This window comes from Brassica napus, chromosome C2, assembly GCF_020379485.1.
Source record: "Brassica napus cultivar Da-Ae chromosome C2, Da-Ae, whole genome shotgun sequence".
Lineage (NCBI taxonomy): Eukaryota > Viridiplantae > Streptophyta > Magnoliopsida > Brassicales > Brassicaceae > Brassica > Brassica napus.
Window position 1 is genome coordinate 7,881,147 of NC_063445.1, and position 25,342 is coordinate 7,906,488.

The 25,342-nt window shown below is 39.4% G+C and overlaps 1 protein-coding gene and 2 non-coding genes across 3 annotated transcripts; all 3 read left to right on the forward strand.

Annotated features, from left to right (window-relative positions):
• The first annotated feature begins 4,421 nt into the window (after positions 1 to 4,421).
• Positions 4,422 to 5,130, forward strand: BNAC02G44430D. Its single transcript, XM_013819178.3, has one exon. The coding sequence runs from the start codon at positions 4,530 to 4,532 to the stop codon at positions 4,920 to 4,922; it is 393 nt and encodes a 130-aa protein (XP_013674632.1). The 5' UTR covers positions 4,422 to 4,529; the 3' UTR covers positions 4,923 to 5,130.
• A 13,560-nt stretch (positions 5,131 to 18,690) lies between these two features.
• LOC125582772 lies at positions 18,691 to 18,797 on the forward strand. Its single transcript, XR_007320225.1, has one exon. It is a non-coding gene; the product is annotated as a small nucleolar RNA R71 (small nucleolar RNA).
• Positions 18,798 to 24,231: 5,434 nt separating this feature from the next.
• Positions 24,232 to 24,338, forward strand: LOC125582765. Its single transcript, XR_007320219.1, has one exon. It is a non-coding gene; the product is annotated as a small nucleolar RNA R71 (small nucleolar RNA).
• Positions 24,339 to 25,342: the final 1,004 nt, after the last annotated feature.

The window sequence follows — 25,342 nt, forward strand, 5'->3', positions numbered from 1 at the left end:
TGGGCACTATGTTTATCCTCTTCACATGACCACCATACTTCTTTCGTTTTACCACCAAACCGTCCAATTTCGCAGAAAATCTCAGGAACACCATCAATTGGATATGATGTCGGTACTCCACCATCATCATATCTTCTAGGAACTCTTTTTCTCGTACAAACATTTGGAGCAAAGTAGTATGATGTGAAGTTAGATGTTTCGGCTGTCAAACTCCCCGCAAATATTGAACCTTCCACCTTTGCAAGATTTCTTGCTTTCCCCTTCAAATGTTTCATCTGTCGCTCATACGGATACATCCATCCGTTGTGAACAGGTCCACGAAGCAATGCTTCATACGGTAGGTGGACAACTAGATGCTCCATGACATCAAAAAATGAAGGAGAAAATATCTTCTCAAGGTTGCACAATATGATCGGAATGTTCTGATGAAGTTGTTCGATGACTTCTTCCTTGAACGTAGGTGTGCTAAGATCTCTGAAAAATGATCTGATGGCTGTATATTGCAAAAGTAATTAAATTAATAATATTTCATAACATATGTATATATATTATAAAATTATAATTACCTGCAAGTGCTTCATGGACATTTGCTGGAAGGAGCTCGGCAAAAGCAAATGGAAGTAGTCGTTGCATAAACACATGACAATCATGACTCTTCATTCTGGAGAACTTTTGACCTCGTTCAACACATCTTGACAGATTTGAAACATAACCATCAGGAAACTTAACTTCTGATGCAACCAAGTCAAACAAGGTTGTCTTGGCTTCTGATGACAACCGGAAGATGAGAACATGAACATTTCCATTGCTCTTGATATGTAACTCACTTCTTGAGCAAATATCAGGTACGTCCATCCTTGACTTTTTGTTATCTTTTGTCTTCCCAGGGACGTTAAGTAATGTATTCATGATGTTCTCAAAAAAGTTCTTCTCAATATGCTTGACATCCAGATTGTGGCGTAAGAGAAGATCCTTCCAATAGGGTAGCTCCCAAAATATACTCTTCTTATGTCAATTGTGAGAGACACCATACCCATCAGGCATATTTCCAGGAACATGCCAATTTCCTCCAACCTTAACTGTTTCTTGAGCTCCGTAATAATCAATGTCTGCTTCGATCTGCTGGCCGGTGAGATATGGAGGAGGACTGTCTCTGACAATTTTTTTGTGCCGAAACAATGTCTTATTTCTTTTGTACGGATGGACAAGTGGAAGAAAGCGACGATGACAATCAAACCAACAACTCTTCCTACCATTCTTCAGTTGAAAAGCATCCGTCGATCCAAGACAATATGGACAAGATAATCTTCCATGTGTTGTCCAGCCAGACAATATCCCATAAGCAGGGAAATCACTTATCGTCCACAGCAGAACTGCTCGCATCGTAAAATTGTTTTTCAAGGAACAATCGTACGTCCTCACCCCTTCTGACCACAATTGCTTTAGCTCTTCTATCAACGATTGAAGAAAAACATCAAGAGACCGTTTTGAATGCTTCGGCCCAGGGATTAAGATGGTCAAAAATAGAAATTCTTGTTCCATGCACATATTCGGCGGTAAATTGTATGGCGTAAGAATGACTGGCCACAAAGAATATTGTCTACCAGACATTCCAAATGGACTAAATCCATCGGTGCATAACCCAAGATAGACATTCTGAATATTTGTAGCAAAATCTGCGTGTAGCTTGTTGAAATATTTCCACGCTCTTGCGTCTGATGGATGTGCAACCTCACCATCTCTCTGGACATGTTCCGCATGCCACCTCATCGACGCAGCAGTCCTCTCAGATTGATATAATCTTTTCAATCTGTCTGTAATTGATAGGTACCACATCCTTTGGTACGGTACCCTATTCCTCCCACGGCCTTGCGGTTTGAATCGTGGTTATTTGCAGAATCGACACTCTTCTAACTTGTCATCATCTTTCCAGTAGATCATGCAGTTGTCGATGCAAACATCAATCATCTCCGAAGGCAACCCAAGACTATACACCAATTTCTGAATCTCATAATAAGATTCAGCAGACACGTTGTCTTCTGGCAAATACTCTTTAAACAACTCCGCCCATGCATCCATGCAATTCTCAGGTAAATTATGATCCATTTTAATATTCATCATCCTAGCTGCTAGAGACAATTTAGAGAGACCTTCTCTACAACCAGTGTAGATTGGTTGATTTGCAGCATCTAGCATTTCTTAAAACCTTTTTGCATCCAAATTAAGTTCTTCTATATTTTCAGTTCCATCATCTATTGTTGTAGTTGTTTCTAAAAATGCATCACTAATCATATCTTGAACCCTATCATGATCTACCATCTGCTCCTCTTGATGATAATTATATTCAATATGCAAATGATTCGATTTTTCACTATGATGAGCATCCTCAAAATTATTATTACTACTACTAGCTTTATTTCCCCCATAACCCTCTCCATGTTGATACCAAATGTAGTACTGTGGTGTAAATCCTCTGTTTACTAAATGCTTCCATACAGTTTCACTACGTGCAAATTTTGAATTCTTGCATTTCCGACAGGGGCAGAACATCTTACCGCTTTCGTGCGTGATCGGTGTACAGTCCGCCTGGTGCATGAATGTCTCTAGCCCGCTCAGAAATGCGTTCGTCACCCTCCCGTCGGAATCTTTGTGCAAATACATCCAACTCCGTAATTCGTAAATACTACCGCCACCGGCCATTTTTTCTTAGATTTTTTTTTGAAATTTTTTTTTCTGATTTTTTTTCCGTTTGTGTGTTGTGAGGAAGAGAGTTGTGGGAAATGACATATATATATATATATAAATTTTCGAGTTGGGTAGTTGAAATATAACAACGATTTTACAAGGAATGTTTTACATGGTTTTAACATAATATTTACAACGACTTTACGACGAAATTAGGTAAGTTAAAGCACATTGAATACACGTTTTCACCTAAATATAACGGTAACATGTTTCGTTGTAATGTCGATGTAATGATTACGACGTATTTCTCATTCCACGTACTTTCGTCGTAAACTTACATGGACTTTACGACGAAAATATTTCCTCGTAAATTTACCTGGATTTTACGACGAAATTTGGTGTCTTCGTAACTGCGTTGTAAACACCATGTAAATTTACGAGGAAATATTTTCATCGTAAATTTTCGTGGTTATGGAAACGTTTTCTTGTAGTGAAAGGTACAGTCTTAACCAATCAAGCCCTTAGTCTAACTGTAATAAATATGGTTACCAAACTTAAATTAGTTTAAATAATCAACAAAACAAAATTCATTTAAAATAATAACAATTCAGTTTTATTTGTGGGTCGTAGCTATATATGATAGAACAATAAATGGATATATTGAGTTTTATATTAACTGTCTAGAGTTCGCCGAGATAACATCAAACCTGAAATATAAATCAGTTTTTACAAGATTTTGGAAGATTTATACTCCTTCTGTAATTGAAAGATTAATGTTTTAGGATTTACACAAATATTAATAAAAATTAAATATATATTTCTTTCTATCATTTTTATTTTGTTTTCAGTTTTGATTTTTTCAATAAAGTTCTACGTACCAATCACATTTTTTAAAATTGAAAATTTTATTTTATTTTAAATCAAAATGCATTAATTAAAATCTACAACACATTATTTAAATACAAGAATATAATCAAACATCAATTTTTTAAATACGGAAAGAATATTTAAAAATAAATATTAAGACCCTTAATAAACTAATTGTACAAGTTGTTAAAAATGATATAGAACAATCCATGGTATCTTTCGTTTCCAAGAAGAAATCTGATAACGCGATTAAGAAATCTAAGTCTTCGCCCGAAATGTTGACTGACTGACCCATTCTTTGGTGGTTTTGCCGTTTATACTTTGCTTTTTTGGATCAATTAATAACGTTTTGCAACAAATAAGAAAATATATGAAAATCCCCTCATTCTAGACGTTGAATCAGTCTAAAAAGCAAACAGTTAATTGGTTGGTCCAGTTCTAAGTCATTAGTTTGGAGTTCTATGCAGGGAGTTTGTGATTAACGAGTAGCCATTAGACTACTAATAAAGCTTTAACAAAGGTGAAACCAAAAAAAGGAAAATATGTTATAAACTATTAATATAGTCGAGTATACGATCATGTGAATTACGTGCACCAACCACCCCCCCCCCCCCCCCCCCCCCCCCCCCACTTTTCTTTTAGAAATTAGAAGTTTCTCTCGCTATACCATATTGATACGCCTCAATACTGGTACGTTAACTTCCATTCAGTTTCCTATTCCCATATTATAATAATTTAAAACTATATTTTAAACAGGTTTCTTTGAAAATTTGCTTAGAAGATAAGGCTGCAGCCGACATTGCCCAAGACTATATAGGACCAGCCGACATTGCCCAAGTCTATATAGGACCCATACTTTAGCAATTCCAACATATATCAAAAATAGCGCATACAACAACAACAAAAAGTGAAAACCATCAGCCATTCTATTTAACAAGAAAAAAAAAAAAAAGAGAAGAAGGTATTGTATTGTTGGCATGGCAAAGAGCAAAGACGGTTCGCTACTTAGCCGGTTGAGACGAGCCGTAAATAAAGTGAAATTCGTGTTAAGTTTCAAGATAAATAGCCTCTGGGGTCTCGTACCAATGCTTGGTTGTTCTTCTTCTTCCTCATCTCTTCGGTTCAGTTTCAACGATAGACCCGGTTTAGCAGCGGCTTGTACCGAGGAGAATGAATCGGACTCAGCCTGTTCTTCAAGAGGAGCGTTGTATAGAACCGGGAGTTATGATCCATCTTCAGACGAAGATATTGACAACAAAGCTGAGACTTTCATAGCTAATTTCTACAAGCAGCTTAAGATTGAGAGACAAATCTCTTTGGAACTTAAATACTTGGGTAATAATCAGAGTTTCAACTATAGTTCACCTTAGCTTTCATACTTTTATTTATTCATTCGTTCATTTGTTGTAATAATAAGATCCTAAAATTTTCATTGGGTCTTGGTTGATGGGCCTGCTATTTTTTCGTGGTTAGGCTTCACGTATCATCATTACATTTTATAATGTTGAATGTAATGATCACATAAGAGAAAATTGTGTTGATGTAATTAATGTCATTTGATGGATTTGCATATCTCAAGCTTTTGTTTTGTTTTTTTTGTAACTGATTATCTCAAGCTTTTGTTGCTATTTTTCTTACAAAGTTTTGGATATATTGAATTATACTCGATCAAGAAAAGAAGAATGTAATCCGTTCTAAATTGCAAATTCGTATTAGTATTTGTGTTTTAACATTTTAAACCTTAGCTTTACCGGTTTCACTATAATTACATATCAAAACTATAATATATATATTTTCAATAATTATTTAGACCTAGACTATACGTGCGGTACAAAATTGTATTTAAATCTAAGTTGTAAAAAATTGTATTTAAATCTAAGTTGTACCATGACAATTCCAAGTTAGAGCATGATCCGATACACCAATCATATTTCTTGCATCCATCATACTTATCTTAATTTTCGAGTTAAGTCGTAATCCGTTGGCCTACTTTAGTCGAATGGATATGACCTAATTGTTCTGAATTTGAATATTGGTCTTTATGGGCAAATACCTATGTTGACTTTCATTTTAGGCCATCGCAAATCCCAATTTCATCGTTGACTAAGGAAATATCCATTAAAAAAAAAAAAACTCTTTCACTTTTGAAAACTAAGTCAATATAGAGGATACACATACATATTTCAAAAAATTATGCATGAAAATATATAGCTAAAGTACGTGTGAAAATATGAAGCATTTCATAAAAATATCTAAGATGGTTTCTCAACCAAACTCTTTCCATTAATATCACAAAATATGAAAGGACAAAGCAAAAGAAAGAGAGTTTGATTTATCATAAAACAAATTAAATTAAAATAGTATTATATTATGAGAGTTTTTTTTGGAAGAGCAATCTTAACGGGAGCAATTTTTTTAACGGGATAATCCCACTTTTGATATCTAAATCTGTAAAAAAATTATTAGGCAATTAAATTTTAATTTTAAAAAACATAAACCACTGAGAAATAGACATGTGGACACAAAGTATCATGGCATAACCTCACATGGTCGAATTTGATATACTCTGTCTGATAATTTCTATCTCTTTCTTACTTTTATAATTTTATATTATTATTTTTCTTAGAAACTTTGAGTTAAAACTCCATTGGAGGTGCCGTGCTATTATGGATGCTGGTAGAGAGAAAAAAGACAGGCAAAGCACCACAATAAGATCCCGAAGAAGTCAATTCCTTAAATAACCGATTTTAGGGGTACTATCGTCATTTTAACAGTTGAAGATGCCAGGCGGCTGGCGCATGAATGGGCCAAACGAACTGAAGAAAGCTTTGTCTGTGACAGAAGATATACCACAGACAAATTATCAAAAGGCATTCTTCAGAAAAGAAAAGAGCTTCAGAGCTCGTGACCTAACGAACCCCACCGCCTAGTAACACTATCAATGCTCACCGAGAACGTTGTGCCTCCTCTTACAATTTCGTAAGGAATCTGTCCACATACTCTGTTGTTGATGTTAGTGATCTTCGGTGATTCATGTTGACTAGTTTTGAATTAGTTTATACGATTGATTTGTCAAGTGAATGACTGATTCTAGATATTGGCTTTTGATCCTATTCGATTCTCTCAATCTGTTTATCGACTATTTAAAAATATCGAATTATCTTGTACGGAAACAGATTTGTTACCTCTTTGAATTGTAGTTTCATATATATATAGCCATATAGGCATGGTTTTTGTGGCAATGTAGAGTTGCTTACTGCTTGCAGTCTTAGTTGTGTAAAACGTATGCGATCAGAGTTTAGTGATAGAGGCTATAGATTCATACATTATTTTTGGGGGAAAATTCTATAGAAGAGAGCTTTGAATTTTAGGTAACTGAAGATTCTGAATCTTTGCATACGGGTGACATGTCTTTGATGCACCTACTCTATCCAACGGACTTATGATTTTGCTCTGCTTGTGAACTGTCAGTGTTGCTGCGTTTCTTATCGACATCCGAAGAAGGGAAGCAGTCCAGCTCCATTTCCCTATATTGGCAAGAAAACCAAAGGTAAATTAGCAGATGTTGAACACTTACCAAAAGAGTTTGCGGTTCCATTGTTTCTCAGTGTTGGTCATTTATTAACTGTTTGAAAATTACATGTTGAGTGCCACTGGAACGGTATGTTGGATCATTTAACGTGATTAGATATAGAAAACATAATTTGCGTAAATCACCTGTTGAAAATTATCATGCCTACAAATACAATGTCGAACCTGTGCTGCTACATGTTTTTAAAAGACCAAAGCTAGAGATCCATACCATAAAATGCGTTATTTGAGAGAACTAATCAACTCAAATTTACACGGGAGTACTTAATAATGCATGCCTTATGCTTTATTTAATTCTCTGATATGCTTCTTGGAATTTTAAAATGTCCTATGTTTTAAGAAGAAGGAAAAAAATTGATAGATAAATAAAAGTAAGGTTAAAAAAAAATACATAATCACAGTGATAGAAAACGTGTGGGTGAGATAAAACCCTAACATTATAGGGGCAAGTTAATGCAATAATTTTAGATGCTATATTTTATCATAATAAAGGTACACATAGATTGGCTGTAGATTTAATAATATGATTAGAATGATAAAATAATATATTGGTTATAGATACAATAAGATAATTTAAAACATAGAATAAAGAAACATTGAATATTAATTGATGTGGTGATAGTGAATTGATAATGTCTAGTTAGTAAGCATCATTATAAATTACAATCAGACATGATGTTATGAGTCCTCCCATTGGACCACATTAGATTTGCAAAAAGCAGTTTTTAATCCAGACTAAATTTCATGATTTTATTATTACATTTGAATCTTTATGTTATACTTGTTGCAAATATTATAATAACAACAGTTAGTTGACAAATATAAACAAAAGCTAAGCAAAACCTAAGCAACATATGAGCAAACAAAACATTAGTAAGTGTAAGAAAATATACAAATTAATAAACAAGATGAGAAAGTTAATTATGACTAAATTAGAAATTTGATTCCCTACGCTGTGTTTTAAGTTGAATGGCAGATTCCTTTTATGCATTGTGAATCCTTCAATGACTTGCAATTACTTTTTTCTTGTTATGTCTTTAGATTATGACATTGTTGAGAGGTCATCACGAGTATATCTTAGATGTCCTTTAAGGTATTTTATGTTATGATTCGTCTTTGATAGTTAATTTGTCTATATTGAAACAGTTGCAGTATGATCAAGCTTCGGTCAAGGGACAATTGTGTAAACATCTTTAAGTGATACATGATTTTGATAACTATCGAATCGAAAGAAATGAGAGAAACTTTTCCCAAGACATTATGAATGTTATCTTCGATTTCTCTTTGATACTTTTAGTATTATAATAACTTTTTCTGCTGCAGTGTTTTGATTATTGAAATTAAGTTCACATAAACATGAGAATATGCCCTCATTGCAATCAACATGTTTGCTAATCATAGATTCGTTTAGATCAAAACTTGGTGAAGGCAAGTAATTGTCTATACCATAATTTTCTTGCTGCTATAGTTTTGTATATCATCAAATATAGATAATTCGTCTTTTCCATATTTGTACATATTAAAAGAGATTTCGTCATCTCATACAAGTTGATCAAATGAACTAATGTGAGAAACTCGTAATTGCTTGGTTTGAAAGAGTTCCCTAACAAATAATAGTTAAACGTTAAGTGTTTCATGTGAGAATGAAACACTAGGTTGGCACTTAAATATGTTGTACCTACATTGTCACATTACAATGTTGGTGTTGTTGGGATTGGTAAGTAAAGTTCTGAGAAAATGAGATAATCCACTTGACTTAAGACGCAGCATCTGTGAGACTCTTATACTCGGTCTCTGTTGATGATTTAGCGACCCTTTTTTTCTAGAGCTCCATGAGATCGGTTGTCTGAAGAGTAAGGAGATCTTGATGGTATAAACAACATCGTTTACACCTAACCTTAATGGGCCTAAAGATGAGATTTTTATAAATAAGCCCATTAAAAAGTAACGCCATCGTTTATAAAGCTATACTTTTTGTTATCTTTTTGAAATGCGAAGGCGACGTTGTATTTTTGCACCTCAATTGCCTGCTTCAATTCTGCGAATTCATGATCACACGAGAAGGGATTTGGGAGGTTCAGTGTTAGGTGATCCATGTTGCTATGCTGGCTAATTTTTGTTCTTTTTTTGTTTCATTGAACGGCAGTTCGAGAGCATCAGGCTTTACGGTACTAGGTCAGTACTTGCCCCCTATTGTTTTCAGATTTTTCTTATATAGTTTAAGTAAATTTGATCATATGTTCTTAGTTTTAGTGAATAAAAGGGAACAGTCAGTGGTGTGCTAAGGGTTTCAACGGCTAAGGCAAATTTTAAAAATAAATTTATTTACGACTTTTATGAAAACAATTTATCAGCTTCACCAAATACATAAGTCTAAAAGGAAAAAATTATTACATTAATATGTTATATTATGTTATATAGGAAAATATACATGGATAGTGGAAAGTTTTTTTAAAAATAAGTTTAAACCATTAGAATAGAAATTATTTTAAATTTTAGAGCCCTAAAAAATCATATTAATCGAGGATCTGAGGCAAATGCCTTTTTTAATACATTGTAGGCATGCCTCTGAGAACAGTTGATATGGACTTTTCAAAGGTCGTAATTCAAATCATGTAGTAATTAAGATGTCAATCCATTTCTAAGAGTTTTGATGTAAAGAGAATGCAGGTTCAAACTTAATCTAAGTACATTCAGTTCAATGAAGTAGTTTGATTAAACTAACAAGGTTCTAACACAACTAACTAGCAGCTTTTAATCAAATGGATAAAGGAGGAATCATAGGCATAGGATTTTGATTTCAGATGACTAAGATTTAATCTAAAATGGCAAGGTTTCAATCAACACATTCCCCTAAGTCTAGATAGTAAGCAAGTTCTTTTCCAAGACAAAAGCTCTTTTACTCTCATTGATCAAACATCAAATTCCTTTGGTTTGTGTCAATCAAACAATCATTAAGAACAGATCATTCAACTTTCTAAACTCTCCTAACATCAAATCCCTTTGGTAGGGCAAGCTAAGAGCATGTTGAGTTGGCTCAGACATTTCATCGAACACCTTCCGGGCAATGAAATGTCTAGATTTCTAATCTAAAATGGCCAACTCTAGATTAGCATTAAGATCACTCAATCAAGCAAGGAAACATATTAATCTACTCTAAACATTCTAGATCATCACTTAATCATCCTAATCATCCTAACCCATGAATCTAAAAAGAGTCTACTCACTAATCTTCATAATTAACCTTAAACCCATAATAGATTCAAGAGAAATCATGTTAAGAAGATGAGATAGACTCATATTACTCAAGAAATAAAGATTATATTACTAAAGATTCAAACTTTCTCCAAAATATCAATGTATTTTTAAGAGAAAACAAGATATCCTCTAAAATTAGGTCTAAAATGTATTTATAGTAGCTTAAAACTCGAACCGGGTCGACCCGACAAACCCGGGTTTGACCCGAAAGGCAAATGGGTGAGCTGGTTTTGGCATCGACCGCGGACGGCTCCAACCCGCGGCCGTGGTCCGTGGTCTGTCCCATCAAAACTCGACCTCTCGCGCGAGAATCCGCGGACTGCCTTCGTCTGCAGTACACGGCCGCGGCCGACCACACCAACCTCAAGCTCTCTGGTCCGATTCCGCGGACTGGTGTTTTCCGCGGATTCCGTCCGCGGGATGGTCTGTCTCTGCTGATCTCTCGGGAGCGATTCCGCGGCCTGGTCCAGTCCGACCTGGTTGTCCACGGCTTGGTCCATCTTCTTGCCTTTGCCCCTTTTCTTCATGCTTACCCATCAAACTCTCCAAACTTCAACTCGAGCTCTTCCAAACCTAACATACTACACATGCATATGCTATGTACCTAATTAGACTCTAAATGCATCTTAAATGATCTAAATGAGTATGGAAATCATGCTTAAAACTATGTAAAATCTCAAGACATCAACTCCCCCAAACTTGTCATTTACTTGTCCACAAGTAAACTTTCAAGGGCTAAAGGGAGAGATGTTTGAAAATGGGAACTCACAACCAAAAGAACACTTTCTAGCCTTCAACATAACATCCCAAGGAATATATAGCAAATAGCATGAGCAACCCTCTTAGTACACTCTAGCTTCTCAAGGCTTATCAAGACACTTTTAATCTTTACACAAGTTGCATTGCCATTCAATCAACAAGTTTCTTAGCCAACCCTCACATTTATTCACACACACACACACACAAGGTGAATTCTTGCAAATGGATATTTGATCTCAATCATTTGGTTTGGTGAGAGAAGATGGTCTAATATGAAGAAAAATAGGTTTCAAATGCATTATTTATAGTGACTCACACTCAAGAATGGGAGCAAGATCATTATGCAAAATTTATCTAAGAAATGGAGCAATTCATGCACACAATGTTTTGTTCTCATCATTCTACCCTTTTCTTTAGTAGTATCAAGTTCTACCAATCTTTTTCTTCATTCTCAAACCCAAAATACACCCACTTTCATCTCACACCCAATGAACAGTGTTTTCTCTCCTTTGATTTAAACCAACCAGGGACTCTCTTTTTTTTTATTTTTTTTTTAGACTTTAGATCCTTTTGGCTCAGCTCTTTCCTTTTCTTTTCTTTTCCCCACTCACTTATGGTTTCTTTGATTCTCTCTTTTTTTTTTTTAATTTGGAATGGGGTTCTATTTATACTCTAGAGCTTCTCTTTTCTAACTTTCTTTGTTCCTAGGGGTTTCTTTACTTTAAGAACTCTTTTTGGTTCATTTTTTTCACTCAATCTCTCTAGTTCCCAAGATCAAACGAATTTTAAGCTCACAAACCCAACAATCATCCTAGAGGCCAGCTCAAATGAGGTCCTAATGCTAGCCAAAGATGAGAACAACCCATTGTCGCTCCTAATACTCTCAAGATTTTGCACATGACATGCTATCAATAAAAGGTCTCACTCAAGCAAATTAATGTTGGTTTCAAAGAATAGAGAGGGTTAATGGGTATGGAAGTGCCTTTTGGGTTAACAAAGATTGGTACAAAGAGAGAAAGATAACCCAAATGTGTATAATATCCATGATCAAGTATGCAAATGGCCATATGCAACAGAGAATAAGTTCATTAAGCCTTAGTTCATTTGGAGTTGGTTTCAAGAACAATGTCAATCATCAAGCAAGCAACAACTTTCAAGAAGAGTTTTCAAGGCTCGAAGCTTACAAGCTTTTTCAAGAGATGCTTAAGCTACTTACTTGATATGTTTAGCTAGGATGTCAAATTGAATTCTAGAGATGTGCTCTTTACAAGGTTTCTCCCATTGCATGAATGCAATCTAAATGCTTTAGACTCAATCCTAAAAATGCAAGTGATGCAACTACATGCTTCTTTTTGTGTTTTTCAAAATTTTCAAATTCTTTTGGTTTTTCTATGCAAATATGTATGTACAATGCAAGACTCAATGCAATATCATCAAAGCAAACATGATCAAATACTTGGTACCTCCCCCAAACTTAGTTCACACAGTCTCTGTGTTAGTAAGTTGAAAGAGATACCCAAAAGAAAGAATAAATGCAAAGAAAAACTGGTATATACAATGGAAAGGTTGGAGTGGTACCTCAAGCGGAGAGTGGAGAAGGAGGATCCTTCCCACTTTCAAGAGTGCTGATGAGGACTTGAGAGAGAAGCTCTTGAAGCTTGATTGGATCATCATGGAGCTGTGGAGTGATGATGGCCTTTGCACTTGAGAATGGTGTAGACTTTCTCTTGCATTTGATCTTGTACTCAATATCTCCATCCTTGAACTTCATTGGGTGAAGAGTGAGAGTGTGTGGCATCATATCAAGAGGTGAAGGGTGAGGTTCTTTCATCATCTTCTTCTTGCCATGAGCAGCCTTTGTGGCTCTACTCACCTCCTCCTTTGTAGCACTTTCCAAGTGCTCATCACACATCTCTTTAGAGGACTCTCCATCAAGACATTATTTTCTACTAACAACCATTTCATCCTTGATCTTTTCAATGGACGGTTTTCCACAAGTGATGGTTCCACAATACTCAAAATTCATCATTGGAGACTTGATTGGGTAGGAGACAGCTTTGTTCACATTGAGAAGTGTGACCTTCTTGTTGGCAAAGTCAATGCAAGCTCCTACTGTTGTGAGAAATGGTGTGCCAAGGATCAATGAGACTCTCTTCTCAATTGCCATCTGCAAAATAGTGAGATCAATAGGGATGGTGCAGTCTCCAATCTTCATAGGGTAGTCTTTGATTAAGCCTAATGGAGTTGTTGAAGAAGAGGCTCCAAACATGTGAAGATGTGTTTGGCTCCATGTTCTCAATCCCAAGACTCTTCACCATCTCCATTGAGATCACATTCACAGTTGCACCAGAATCAACAAGAGCATCATCAAGTGTGAACTTACCAAGGGAGCAATGTGGGAATCGAAATTCGCACTGTCGATTTCCGTTTAAATAAGGAAACTAGGAAAACCCTAATTTCCCAGAGGACCCGGATATCTGCTAATTACCACACGTCAAGCAATCAGAACACGAGAATAACAACGATAAGAATAAGAAATCGAAAAAGAGAGCAAAGTAGATCTTATTCCGAATCTGCGTATGAGCGTTTATAACAAGGTATAAGCCTGGGCTCGAGAGCTGTCGGCGAGATTCCTAGTTCTAGCAAACCTAAGAAGGCTAAACCTAATTGAGTCGCAGCTCGAAATAACAAAAACGGAAAATTGCCTAAATTGCTCTAAGTGCTAAGTTTGCTCTGAAAAGTCTTCTGCCATGCTCCTCGCCTAGGACTCCTTATATACTAGCTCCAAGGTCGGTGTACGCTTTTACTATTCTACCCTTAAGCCGTCATAACATAAAAACGGAGATATTCCATTTTTCCCGATCTTCCAATTATCTTCAAAACTTCCGTATTTATCCGCGGAAACTTGACATTTATCCTTCCTTGTGGACCAAGCGTAAACCATGCTGCGGTTTACGGGCTTTTGGTTAAGAAATCGTAGGATGGGCCTCGAGTCGTGTTTTAGATCCCTTTGGGCCGTCTTCCGACTCGACACGTTTACTACGAATTCTTTTTGATAAAGAACGAACTTTCCGCGGTTTCTAATCTGCGATGTTTGATCGATGAATTTGAATAGCGGAAAACATGGACTGAGCTTGCTACGGTCTTCGGGAGATAGCATTCGAAGGTTTGACGAGAATGCATGGATTGATGTCGTATCGATGTTCGGAAGGGTTCAATCGCTACACAGCGACTAAACTTCGGCTCGAGCCCGGTTGCTACGTAGCGACCGAGCGGGATGAACGCTCGGTCGCTACGTAGCGACCGAGCTTTGGCTTGAGCTCGGTCGATACGTAGCGACCGAGTGGGACGAACGCTCGGTCGCTAAGTGGCGACCGAGCTTTGGCTTGAGCTCGGTCGCTACGTAGCGACCGAGCGGGACGAACGCTCGGTCGCTAAGTGGCGACCGAGCGGGACGAGCGCTCGGTCGCTACATAGCAACCGAGCTTTGGCTCGAGCTTGGTCGGTACGTAGCGACCGAGCGAGACGATCGCTCGGTCGCTACGTAGCGACCGAGCTTCGGCTCGAACTCAGTCGCTACGTAGCAACCAAGCTTCGGCTCGAACTCAGTCGCTACGTAGCAACCGAGCTTTGGCTCGAGCTTGGTCGCTTCGTAGTGACCGAGGTATGGCTCGGACTTGGTTGCTACGCAGCGACCAGACAGCGTGTATGCATGGTAATTACGCAACGGTCGAGCTTGGTTAGTTTGGTTTGAATCTTCAAGGATACTTCTTCGTAAAAACTTCGTGTTTGGTTTTATTTTACGAAAGTTACATCTTCCTTTTTACTATCTCTTTCGGAAATACGATCTACGAGGATTTTTGGGTGGTAATTCCGTCGTAACCATTTTTGACCCCAACAATCAAGACAAGGTGAACTTCTGATATTACGTGTATACGCACACCAATTAACCTAATATGCACACTACCACAATCGAATGGTCTGTCGATGTAGCACTTTAGGATCGAATCCACATAGACCAACTATTACACTTTATCTTTATGGGATCAATATCAAGCTAAAACAATATGGGGGTTTAAAGATTTGAGGGTTTCGTGAGAAGCCAGTAACAAGATTAATTAAAGTATTCAGATAACTGAAATGCTAGCCTAGGGTGGTTTGATCGGGTGTTAAGCAAGTGTGAGCCAAACAATTATTCAAGTTTAATTAAGAGCAAGTCTAGAACTCGGATCACTCAAGTAGAACAGTCCACTGTCGTGGTACTGCTCCCTATGCTGATCGATCTTGATACTTAAACTCTCGTTGGATCAAGATGCGACAGCAAGCAATAGAGGTCAAGTCCGATATGTTCACAAAACACCCTAACATCTACTTTCGCTGGTTAGGGATGCAATGCTCATTCAAGTTATGTCTAGCAACCTATAACACTTTTGATGAATATATTAAACCTAGAATCAGGCACTAAGTGGTTAACTTGATGCAAGCCTTAAGAACAACAGTGAATGAAGACAACCGATTTATAACTTATTTATGTCAAGCTCACGGTCTAACACCCTAACACCCTAGACTAAGCAAGCTGACTACTCAGCCATAGCTACAGAGAACAAAGAGATAACAGATGAAGAAAACATGCTGAATCAATAAAATAAAAGAGATAGGGTTCAGGATTCTTCTCAAGAGTGTAGAGATCCTTCACCCTTTACAATAAGAAAATCCAACAATGGAGTTTTCGGGTCTGGTTCCTCTCTGTAAACTAGCGTAGAATGATAAAGAGAAACAGAAAATATGATATATCAAAGCCACAGGCGGCTGAGAGAGAAAATAGGGATAATTAGGGCAAATCCCGTAATGATTGTAGTTTCCTTAAAAATCTCTGCCGCTGGGAAACTCACTCGGAACAGTCACTCGGGTTGCTCCACTATCTGACTGTTCTGCGTGAAAACCACCAAATTGCATTGTTTTCTGCCTCTTTTGTTCCAGCTGGTCCATCTCCCATCCAATGCAACTCCAGACCTGTAATGACTCCAAAAGGACTAGAAAGACTCGATAAAGACTTGAAAACCAATTTAAAAGCATATATACAAGATGTATAAAACACCATATATCAATTCCCCCAGACTTAGATCCTTGTTTGTCCTCAAACAATGTCAAGTATCAAGAACAGGGAGAAAGGTTTGAAACTGTGGGAACTCTCCTATTCTCAGCAACCATACTTTAACCACGAATCTCTGAACCATACAAGCAGTAAAACTAGGACAACACACCCTTACCGGAACCCCACTGACTGCTGTTCAAAAATCGGCTCCATACTCTTCATCTCAAACCTGAAAAAGCAACACTATCGAGACAGAACTCCCTACATTCATTTAAGAGTAGCGTGAGCTTCTCATCACAGGCATCATTCGGGGTAGACGGTCTAGGTGTGGAACAGGCTATTTAATGGTGGAGTTAAAAGTGTTTAGGGGCTACCATGAAAATTCTGGGTGTTCTATCGTCAGATGATCGCCTGGAACAACCGCTCTTTTCAGGGGTTAGGTTGTTCCGTTTCTGTAACCCAGAATTTTTGAAGTATCTCGGATTTTTTTTTTGCTTTTTGACCTGAGACTCAGTAAATTAAAACGAAAATAAGTAAACAAAAACAAAACCAAGTTATATTTACACGTACCAGTGGGTTGCCTCCCACCAAGCGCTTGGTTTAAGTCTCTAGCTTGACTTGGTGACTGGGATCAGTCGGGTTGAGCAGGAGGACTTGTTCCAAAACAAGCTCCACAATCAGACATGTTCAACTTCAAAACTCTGCTCAGCAACCCTTTCACAGCAGCTTATCCTTTCTCTTTCAGCTCATGTGTGAGCATTACTCTGACTTTAGAGAAAGGTTTAAAGGTACCCTTGCACTTTACCTCATACTCAATGGATTTCTCATCACACAAGCGAGGTATCAAAGTCATCATAGGATCACCCTTGACCCTTTTCTTCTGAACTTTCTGTTTCACCCTTGAATTCTCTCTGAATTTAGTAGGATCAGTGTTAGGATCTTCATCATATAACAGCCTGCTCTCACCCTTATCACCATGCTCCTTCTCTGGAACAACCTTCAGCTTTTCTACATCAAACACTGAGATGCGAGAGGAATGTGATGAGGAAGATCTGGTGGGTACAGCCTTGTAGAACACTTTCTTGTTGATGTTGGAGAAGCAGACTCTCTTGTTGGGCATATCGATGGTTGCTCCAACAGTAGCCATGAATGTCCTTCCAAATATCAAAGGCATCTCATGATCCTTGTTCATCTCAACAACTTGAAACTCAGCAGGAACAATGCATTCCCCTACTTGAACATTAAGGCTGCGGATGGTTCCATATGGGACTGCTCTAGAAGAGTTTGCAAAGGTCAGGGTCAGCTGAGAGCGCTCAACATCAGCAATACCCAAATCGTCTACAATAGCCTTTGAGACGAGATTCACACAAGAACCAGAGTCACAAAGAGCATCCTTGAAGGTTGTTCCTGCGATGGAACATGGGAAAACAAACTTTCCAGGATCATCAACCTTAGGCAATACCTTCAGTGCTGGTGTAGACAGAGCTTTGGCATAGAGGACCTTGATCTCCTCTTGAGTCTCTCTACAGTTTCTAAAAAACTTGAGCAATGGACGAATCTGCAGAGCATCTTCAAATGCAAGTTCTTTAGGAAGCCTTCTCACCATCTTGTTAAAACCTATCAGCTGCTCTTCACTAATGGGATCCATCAGATGTCTAGGTGGAATTGGATAGGGAACCTTGGGAACATAGACTCGAGATGGTGGAGTCTTAGCAGGTTCGCTAGGAGCAGTCACTCCAGAGCTAGCAGACTGCTATGCTCTCTCTTCTGCGCCTGGAGCAGTCTCAGCGAACGGCTGCTCTATTGCATTACAGTGCTCAGTCCTAGGATTTTTATCAGTTCTTTCAGGGAGCGTCTCTTGTTGCCTCTTGACACTCTCAACTGTTTGAGCAAGCTGAACATCGATCTTTCTTATATGGATCGCAAGATTGTCATACTTGTTATTCAGCTCAGTGAACATGTTGCCCATCTTGGTGTCTATTTCCGTGGTTACCTGATTCAACGCCTTGGCCTGAACCTGCTGACCCTGCAACAGCTGTTGCATCATCATACCCAGACCCTTCAGCTCATCTGGTTGACTGTTCCCGTTAGCTGGAACAGCTTGCTGATTGCTCTGCGGTTGTCGCTTGTTCTGGTTCTGAATATGCCCGGCCGTAGCTTGCTCCATGTTGAAGCCGTGCCCTTGGTTGTTTTTTAGTAGCTGATCAACCTTGGCAGTCAGCTCATCTATTTTCTGGGTGTCAGAACTGTTCCCTTTCTTGGAGCAATCACTCTCCTCTTTCTTATTAGCTGAGCTAGCAGCCATGTTCTCAATCAGCTTAAACGCTCCATCAGTGGTTTGAGTCATGAAGTCTCCATTGCTCGCAGAGTTTAGAGCACCTTGGTATTTTCAGTCCACTCCATCATAGAAAATGTCCAGGAAGTAATCATCATCAAATCCATGGTGAGGACATTCTCTGCGATAGTCATTAAAGCGCTCCCATGTGTCGCAGAAAGGCTCATCAGTGAGCTGTCTGAAGGAGGTGATCTTGTTCCTCAATGCAGTTGTTCTCGCCTTAGAGTAGAAATGGTTGAGGAACGCTGATCGGACCTGTTCCCATGAAGTTAGAGAGCCGGTAGGGAGAGAGTTCAACCACCGTGCAGCTTTTCCATCAAGAGAGAATGGGAATAACATGCACGTGATGTAGTCTGGTGGAACACCATTCAGGCGAGTGAAACTGCAGACTTTTTCGAAGCTCTCAATATGCTCCATTGGAATTTCTGTAGAGAGACCAGAGAACACCTTTTTCTGTACTAGACCGATCAAAGCAGGCTTGATCTCGAAGTCCTGCCTGGTGTAGAGTGGAGGAACAATGGCAGAGCGCGTAGTAGGGATGTTGCAAGGAATGTTTCTCTGCCCGATTGGAACAGTCTGCGCTTGTTGTTCCTGCCGCGCGAGAGCAGCCTGTTCAGCAGCATCCTGCTGAGCTTGGATGGTCTGCTGCATTTGTTGCATCTGCTGCTGCATGAGTGCCATAGCCGCAGTGAGATCATCCTGATTGGCGTGATCACCCATAGTGGTGTCGGTTTGCCTTGGCTGTTGACGATTTGTTCTTTCTAACCTTGCTAGCTCCTGGTTGGTAAATGTAACTAACTCTCCTTGTGCGTTTCTCCGAGTATGTCTACTGGTAATGCACCTGAAAAATTAGCTGCAACAAAAAGGATATAGCAAGTTAGAGGTCTTAGACTAAATAAATAACCGAAAAATAAAGGTAAAAAGATGGTCCCCGGCAACGGCGCCAAATTGATATTACGTGTATACGCACACCAATTAACCTAATGTGTACACTACCACAATCGAATGGTATGTCAATGTAGCACTTTAGGATCGAATCCACAGAGACCAACTATTACACTTTATCTTTTTGGGATCAATATCAAGCTAAAACAATATGGGGGTTTAAAGATTTGAGGGTTTCGTGAGAAACAAGTTACAAGATTAATTAAAGTATTCAGATAACTAAAATGCTAGCCTAGGGTGGTTTGATCGGGTGTTAAGCAAGTGTGAGCCAAACAATTATTCAAGTTTAATTAAGAGCAAGTCTAGAACTCGGATCACTCAAGTAGAACAGTCCACTGTCGTGGTACTGCTCCCTATGTTGATCGATCTTGATACCTAAACTCTCGTTTGGATCAAGATGCGACAGCAAGCAATAGAGGTCAAGTCCGATATGTTCACAAAACACCCTAACATCTACTTTCGCTGGTTAGGGATGCAATGCTCATTCAAGTTATGTCTAGCAACCTATAACACTTTTGATGAATAGATTAAACCTAGAATCAGGCACTAAGTGGTTAACTTGATGCAAGCCTTAAGAACAACAGTGAATGAAGACAATCAATTTATAACTTATTTATGTCAAGCTCACGGATCTAACACCCTAACACCCTAGACTAAGCAAGCTGACTACTCAGCCATAGCTAAAGAGAACATAGAGATAACAGATGAAGAAAACATGCTGAATCAATAAAATAAAAGAGATAGGGTTCAGGATTCTTCTCAAGAGTGTAGAGATCCTTCTCCCTTTACAATAAGCAAATCCAACAATGGAGTTTTCGGGTCTGGTTCCTCTCTGTAAACTAGCGTAGAATGATAAAGAGAAACTGAAAATATGATATATCAAAGCCACAGGCGGCTGGGAGAGAAAATAGGGATAATTAGGGCAAATCCCGCAATGATTGTAGTTTCCTTAAAAATCTCTGCCGCTGGAACACTCAATCGGAACAGTCACTCGGGTTGCTCCGCTATCTGACTGTTCTGCGTGAAAACCACCAAATTGCATTGTTTTCTGCCTCTTTTGTTCCAGCTGGTCCATCTCCCATCCAATGCAACTCCAGACCTGTAATGACTCCAAAAGGACTAGAAAGACTCGATAAAGACTTGAAAACCAATTTAAAAGCATATATACAAGATGTATAAAACACCATATATCAATTCCCCCAGACTTAGATCCTTGTTTGTCCTCAAACAATGTCAAGTATCAAGAACAGGGAGAAAGGTTTGAAAGTGTGGGAACTCTCCTATTCTCAGCAACCATACTTTAACCACGAATCTCTGAACCATACAAGCAGTAAAACTAGGACAACACACCCTTACCGGAACCCCACTGACTGCTGTTCAAAAATCGGCTCCATACTCTTCATCTCAAACCTGAAAAAGCAACACTATCGAGACAGAACTCCCTACATTCATTTAAGAGTAGCGTGAGCTTCTCATCACAGGCATCATTCAGGGTAGACGGTCTAGGTGTGGAACAGGCTATTTAATGGTGGAGTTAAAAGTGTTTAGGGGCTACCATTTCATTGAAGAGGATGCAGGATATCACACAAAATGACAAGAGAGGATAGATCCATTGATGTCCACAGCCTCTACTCGTTTTTGCTCTATCTGGTGCGACTGTTCTGATGACGGAACAGGCAACTGATTGTTCTGCGTTCCACTTTCCTTTTGGTACCCACTCCTTTGCTCGATCTTTCCAGTGGCTCATATTTCTTTGATCTCATCCCCTTCTCCATCACCTTATTTTTGTTTTTTTTTTTTTTTTTTTTTTTTTGAAGACTGATATGGTGATGTGACAAAGAAGGAGGTCATACATGATGGTTCTGAGTGCCACTGGTGGTTCTGATTTCGCAACCATCTGGTTCTCCACCCCTGCTCTTGCGCAGTTCATTGGTTATGGAGCGGTTGCTCCCTTAATCTGCTTGTTCTCCTTTCTGCCATAATTTCTGGAGCAGTAACGAGTAGGAGGCTGCGTTGATCCTTTCCTCTCCGACCTTTTTGCACATATCTGCACATATGACACTGAAAAACAAATGCATGAAGGTGGAATAAAGGCTAAGGTGCAGGGTGGGAACTAGCTAAAGATGAGCTAGCCACTCAGGATCAGCAAGATGGATAAAAAGGATAAGAAGTCCTGAGTGTGTTCTCGTTTCCCTGATCTAATGCCCATAACAAGAAGAATTTCAGTTAAGATTAGGTTCAAGTAAGGTGGAGTTAAGTCTACCCAGTGTAACCTGATCGGCTGAGAACTTCTGGAGAATCAAGTGAGATATGTCAGGGTGTTCCAGGTCCACATGTGTGTCTTTCGCCACTGCTAAGGTCACTGAATAAGATAACTAAAGCACGAGGTGGTCAGTGATCAACACAGAATAAGGTCCTAATTCCCACAAAGTTTTGACTGACTCAATAAAAAACTGACTCAAATTGACCCAAAAGAAAAACAAAAGAAAGAAACGAGTTAGTAAACAACGAAAACCCTCCCCCAGACTTACTTCACAACGTCCCTGGTGTGAAAATAAATCAGAGAGAAGGAGAAAACAAGAATAATTTTTTTTTTTTTTTTGGGTTGAGATACTTACCTGAGTGGAGCAGGCGCTCCATGAAAATTCTGGGTGTTCTATCGTCAGATGATCGCCTGGAACAACCGCTCTTTTCAGGGGGTAGGTTGTTCCGTTTCTGCAACCCAGAATTTTTGAAGTATCTCGGATTTTTTTTTTGCTTTTTGACCTGAGACTCAATAAACTAAAACGAAAATAAGTAAACAAAAACAAAACCAAGTTATATTTACACGTACCAGTGGGTTGCCTCCCACCAAGCGCTTGGTTTAAGTCTCTAGCTTGACTTGGTGACTGGGATCAGTCGGGTTGAGCAGGAGGACTTGTTCCAAAACAAGCTCCACAATCAGACATGTTCAACTTCAAAACTCTGCTCAGCAACCCTTTCACAGCAGCTTCTCCTTTCTCTTTCAGCTCATGTGTGAGCATTACTCTGACTTTAGAGAAAGGTTTAAGGTACCCTTGCACTTTACCTCATACTCAATGGATTTCTCATCACACAAGAGAGGTATCAAAGTCATCATAGGATCACCCTTGACCCTTTTCTTCTGAACTTTCTGTTTCACCCTTGAATTCCCTCTGAATTTAGTAGGATCAGTGTTAGGATCTTCATCAGATAACAGCCTGCTCTCACCCTTATCACCATGCTCCTTCTCTGGAACAACCTTCAGCTTTTCTACATCAAACACTGAGATGCGAGAGGCGTGTGATGAGGAAGATCTGGTGGGTACAGCCTTGTAGAAAACTTTCTTGTTGATGTTGGAGAAGCAGACTCTCTTGTTGGGCATATCGATGGTTGCTCCAACAGTAGCCATGAATGTCCTTCCAAATATCAAAGGCATCTCATGATCCTTGTTCATCTCAACAACTTGAAACTCAGCAGGAACAATGCATTCCCCTACTTGAACATGAAGGCTGCGGATGGTTCCATATGGGACTGCTCTAGAAGAGTTTGCAAAGGTCAGGGTCAGATGAGAACGCTCAACATCAGCAATACCCAAATCGTCTACAATAGCCTTTGAGACGAGATTCACACAAGAACCAGAGTCACAAAGAGCATCCTTGAAGGTTGTTCCTGCGATGGAACATGGGAAAACAAACTTTCCAGGATCATCAACCTTAGGCAATACCTTCAGTGCTGGTGTAGACAGAGCTTTGGCATAGAGGACCTTGATCTCCTCTTGAGTCTCTCTACAGTTTTAAAAAACTTGAGCAATGGACGAATCTGCAGAGCATCTTCAAATGCAAGTTCTTTAGGAAGCCTTCTCACCATCTTGTTAAAACCTATCAGCTGCTCTTCACTAATGGGATCCATCAGATGTCTAGGTGGAATTGGATAGGGAACCTTGGGAACATAGACTCGAGATGGTGGAGTCTCAGCAGGTTCGCTAGGAGCAGTCACTCCAGAGCTAGCAGACTGCTCTGCTCTCTCTTCTGCGCCTGGAGCAGTCTCAGCGAACGGCTGCTCTATTGCATTACAGTGCTCAGTCCTAGGATTTTTATCAGTTCTTTCAGGGAGCGTCTCTTGTTGCCTCTTGACACTCTCAACTGTTTGAGCAAGCTGAACATCGATCTTTCTTATATGGATCGCAAGATTGTCATACTTGTTATTCAGCTCAGTGAACATGTTGCCCATCCTGGTGTCTATTTCCGTGGTTACCTGATTCAACGCCTTGGCCTGAACCTGCTGACCCTGCAACAGCTGTTGCATCATCATACCCAGACCCTTCAGCTCATCTGGTTGACTGTTCCCGTTAGCTGGAACAGCTTGCTGATTGCTCTGCGGTTGTCGCTTGTTCTGGTTCTGAATATGCCCGGCCGTAGCTTGCTCCATGTTGAAGACGTGCCCTTGGTTGTTTTTCAGTAGCTGATCAACCTTGGCAGTCAGCTCATCTATTTTCTGGGTGTCAGAACTGTTCCCTTTCTTGGAGCAATCACTCTCCTCTTTCTTATTAGCTGAGCTAGCAGCCATGTTCTCAATCAGCTTAAACGCTCCATCAGTGGTTTGAGTCATGAAGTCTCCATTGCTCGCAGAGTTTAGAGCACCTTGGTATTTCCAGTCCACTCCATCATAGAAAATGTCCAGGAGGTAATCATCATCAAATCCATGGTGAGGACATTCTCTGCGATAGTCATTGAAGCGCTCCCATGTGTCGCAGAAAGGCTCATCAGTGAGCTGTCTGAAGGAGGTGATCTTGTTCCTCAATGCAGCTGTTCTCGCCTTAGAGTAGAAATGGCTGAGGAACGCTGATCGGACCTGTTCCCATGAAGTGAGAGAGCCGGTAGGGAGAGAGTTCAACCACCGTGCAGCTTTTCCATCAAGAGAGAATGGGAATAACATGCACGTGATGTAGTCTGGTGGAACACCATTCACGCGAGTGAAACTGCAGACTTTTTCGAAGCTCTCAATATGCTCCATTGGAATTTCTGTAGAGAGACCAGAGAACACCTTTCTCTGTACTAGACCGATCAAAGCAGGCTTGATCTCGAAGTCCTGCCTGGTGCAGAGTGGAGGAACAATGGCAGAGCGCGTAGTAGGGATGTTGCAAGGAAGGTTTCTCTGCCCGATTGGAACAGTCTGCGCTTGTTGTTCCTGCCGCGCGAGAGCAGCCTGTTCAGCAGCATCCTGCTGAGCTTGGATGGTCTGCTGCATTTGTTGCATCTGCTGCTGCATGAGTGCCATAGCCGCAGTGAGATCATCCTGATTGGCGTGATCACCCATAGTGGTGTCGGTTTGCCTTGGCTGTTGACGATTTGTTCTTTCTAACCTTGCTAGCTCCTGGTTGGTAAATGTAACTAACTCTCCTTGTGCGTTTCTCCGAGTATGTCTACTGGTCATGCACCTGAAAATTAGCTGCAACAAAAAGGATAGAGCAAGTTAGAGGTCTTAGACTAAATAAATAACCGAAAAATAAAGGTAAAAAGATGGTCCCCGGCAACGGCGCCAAATTGATATTACGTGTATACGCACACCAATTAACCTAATGTGCACACTACCACAATCGAATGGTATGTCGATGTAGCACTTTAGGATCGAATCCACAGAGACCAACTATTACACTTTATCTTTATGGGATCAATATCAAGCTAAAACAATATGGGGGTTTAAAGATTTGAGGGTTTCGTGAGAAACAAGTAACAAGATTAATTAAAGTATTCAGATAACTAAAATGCTAGCCTAGGGTGGTTTGATCGGGTGTTAAGCAAGTGTGA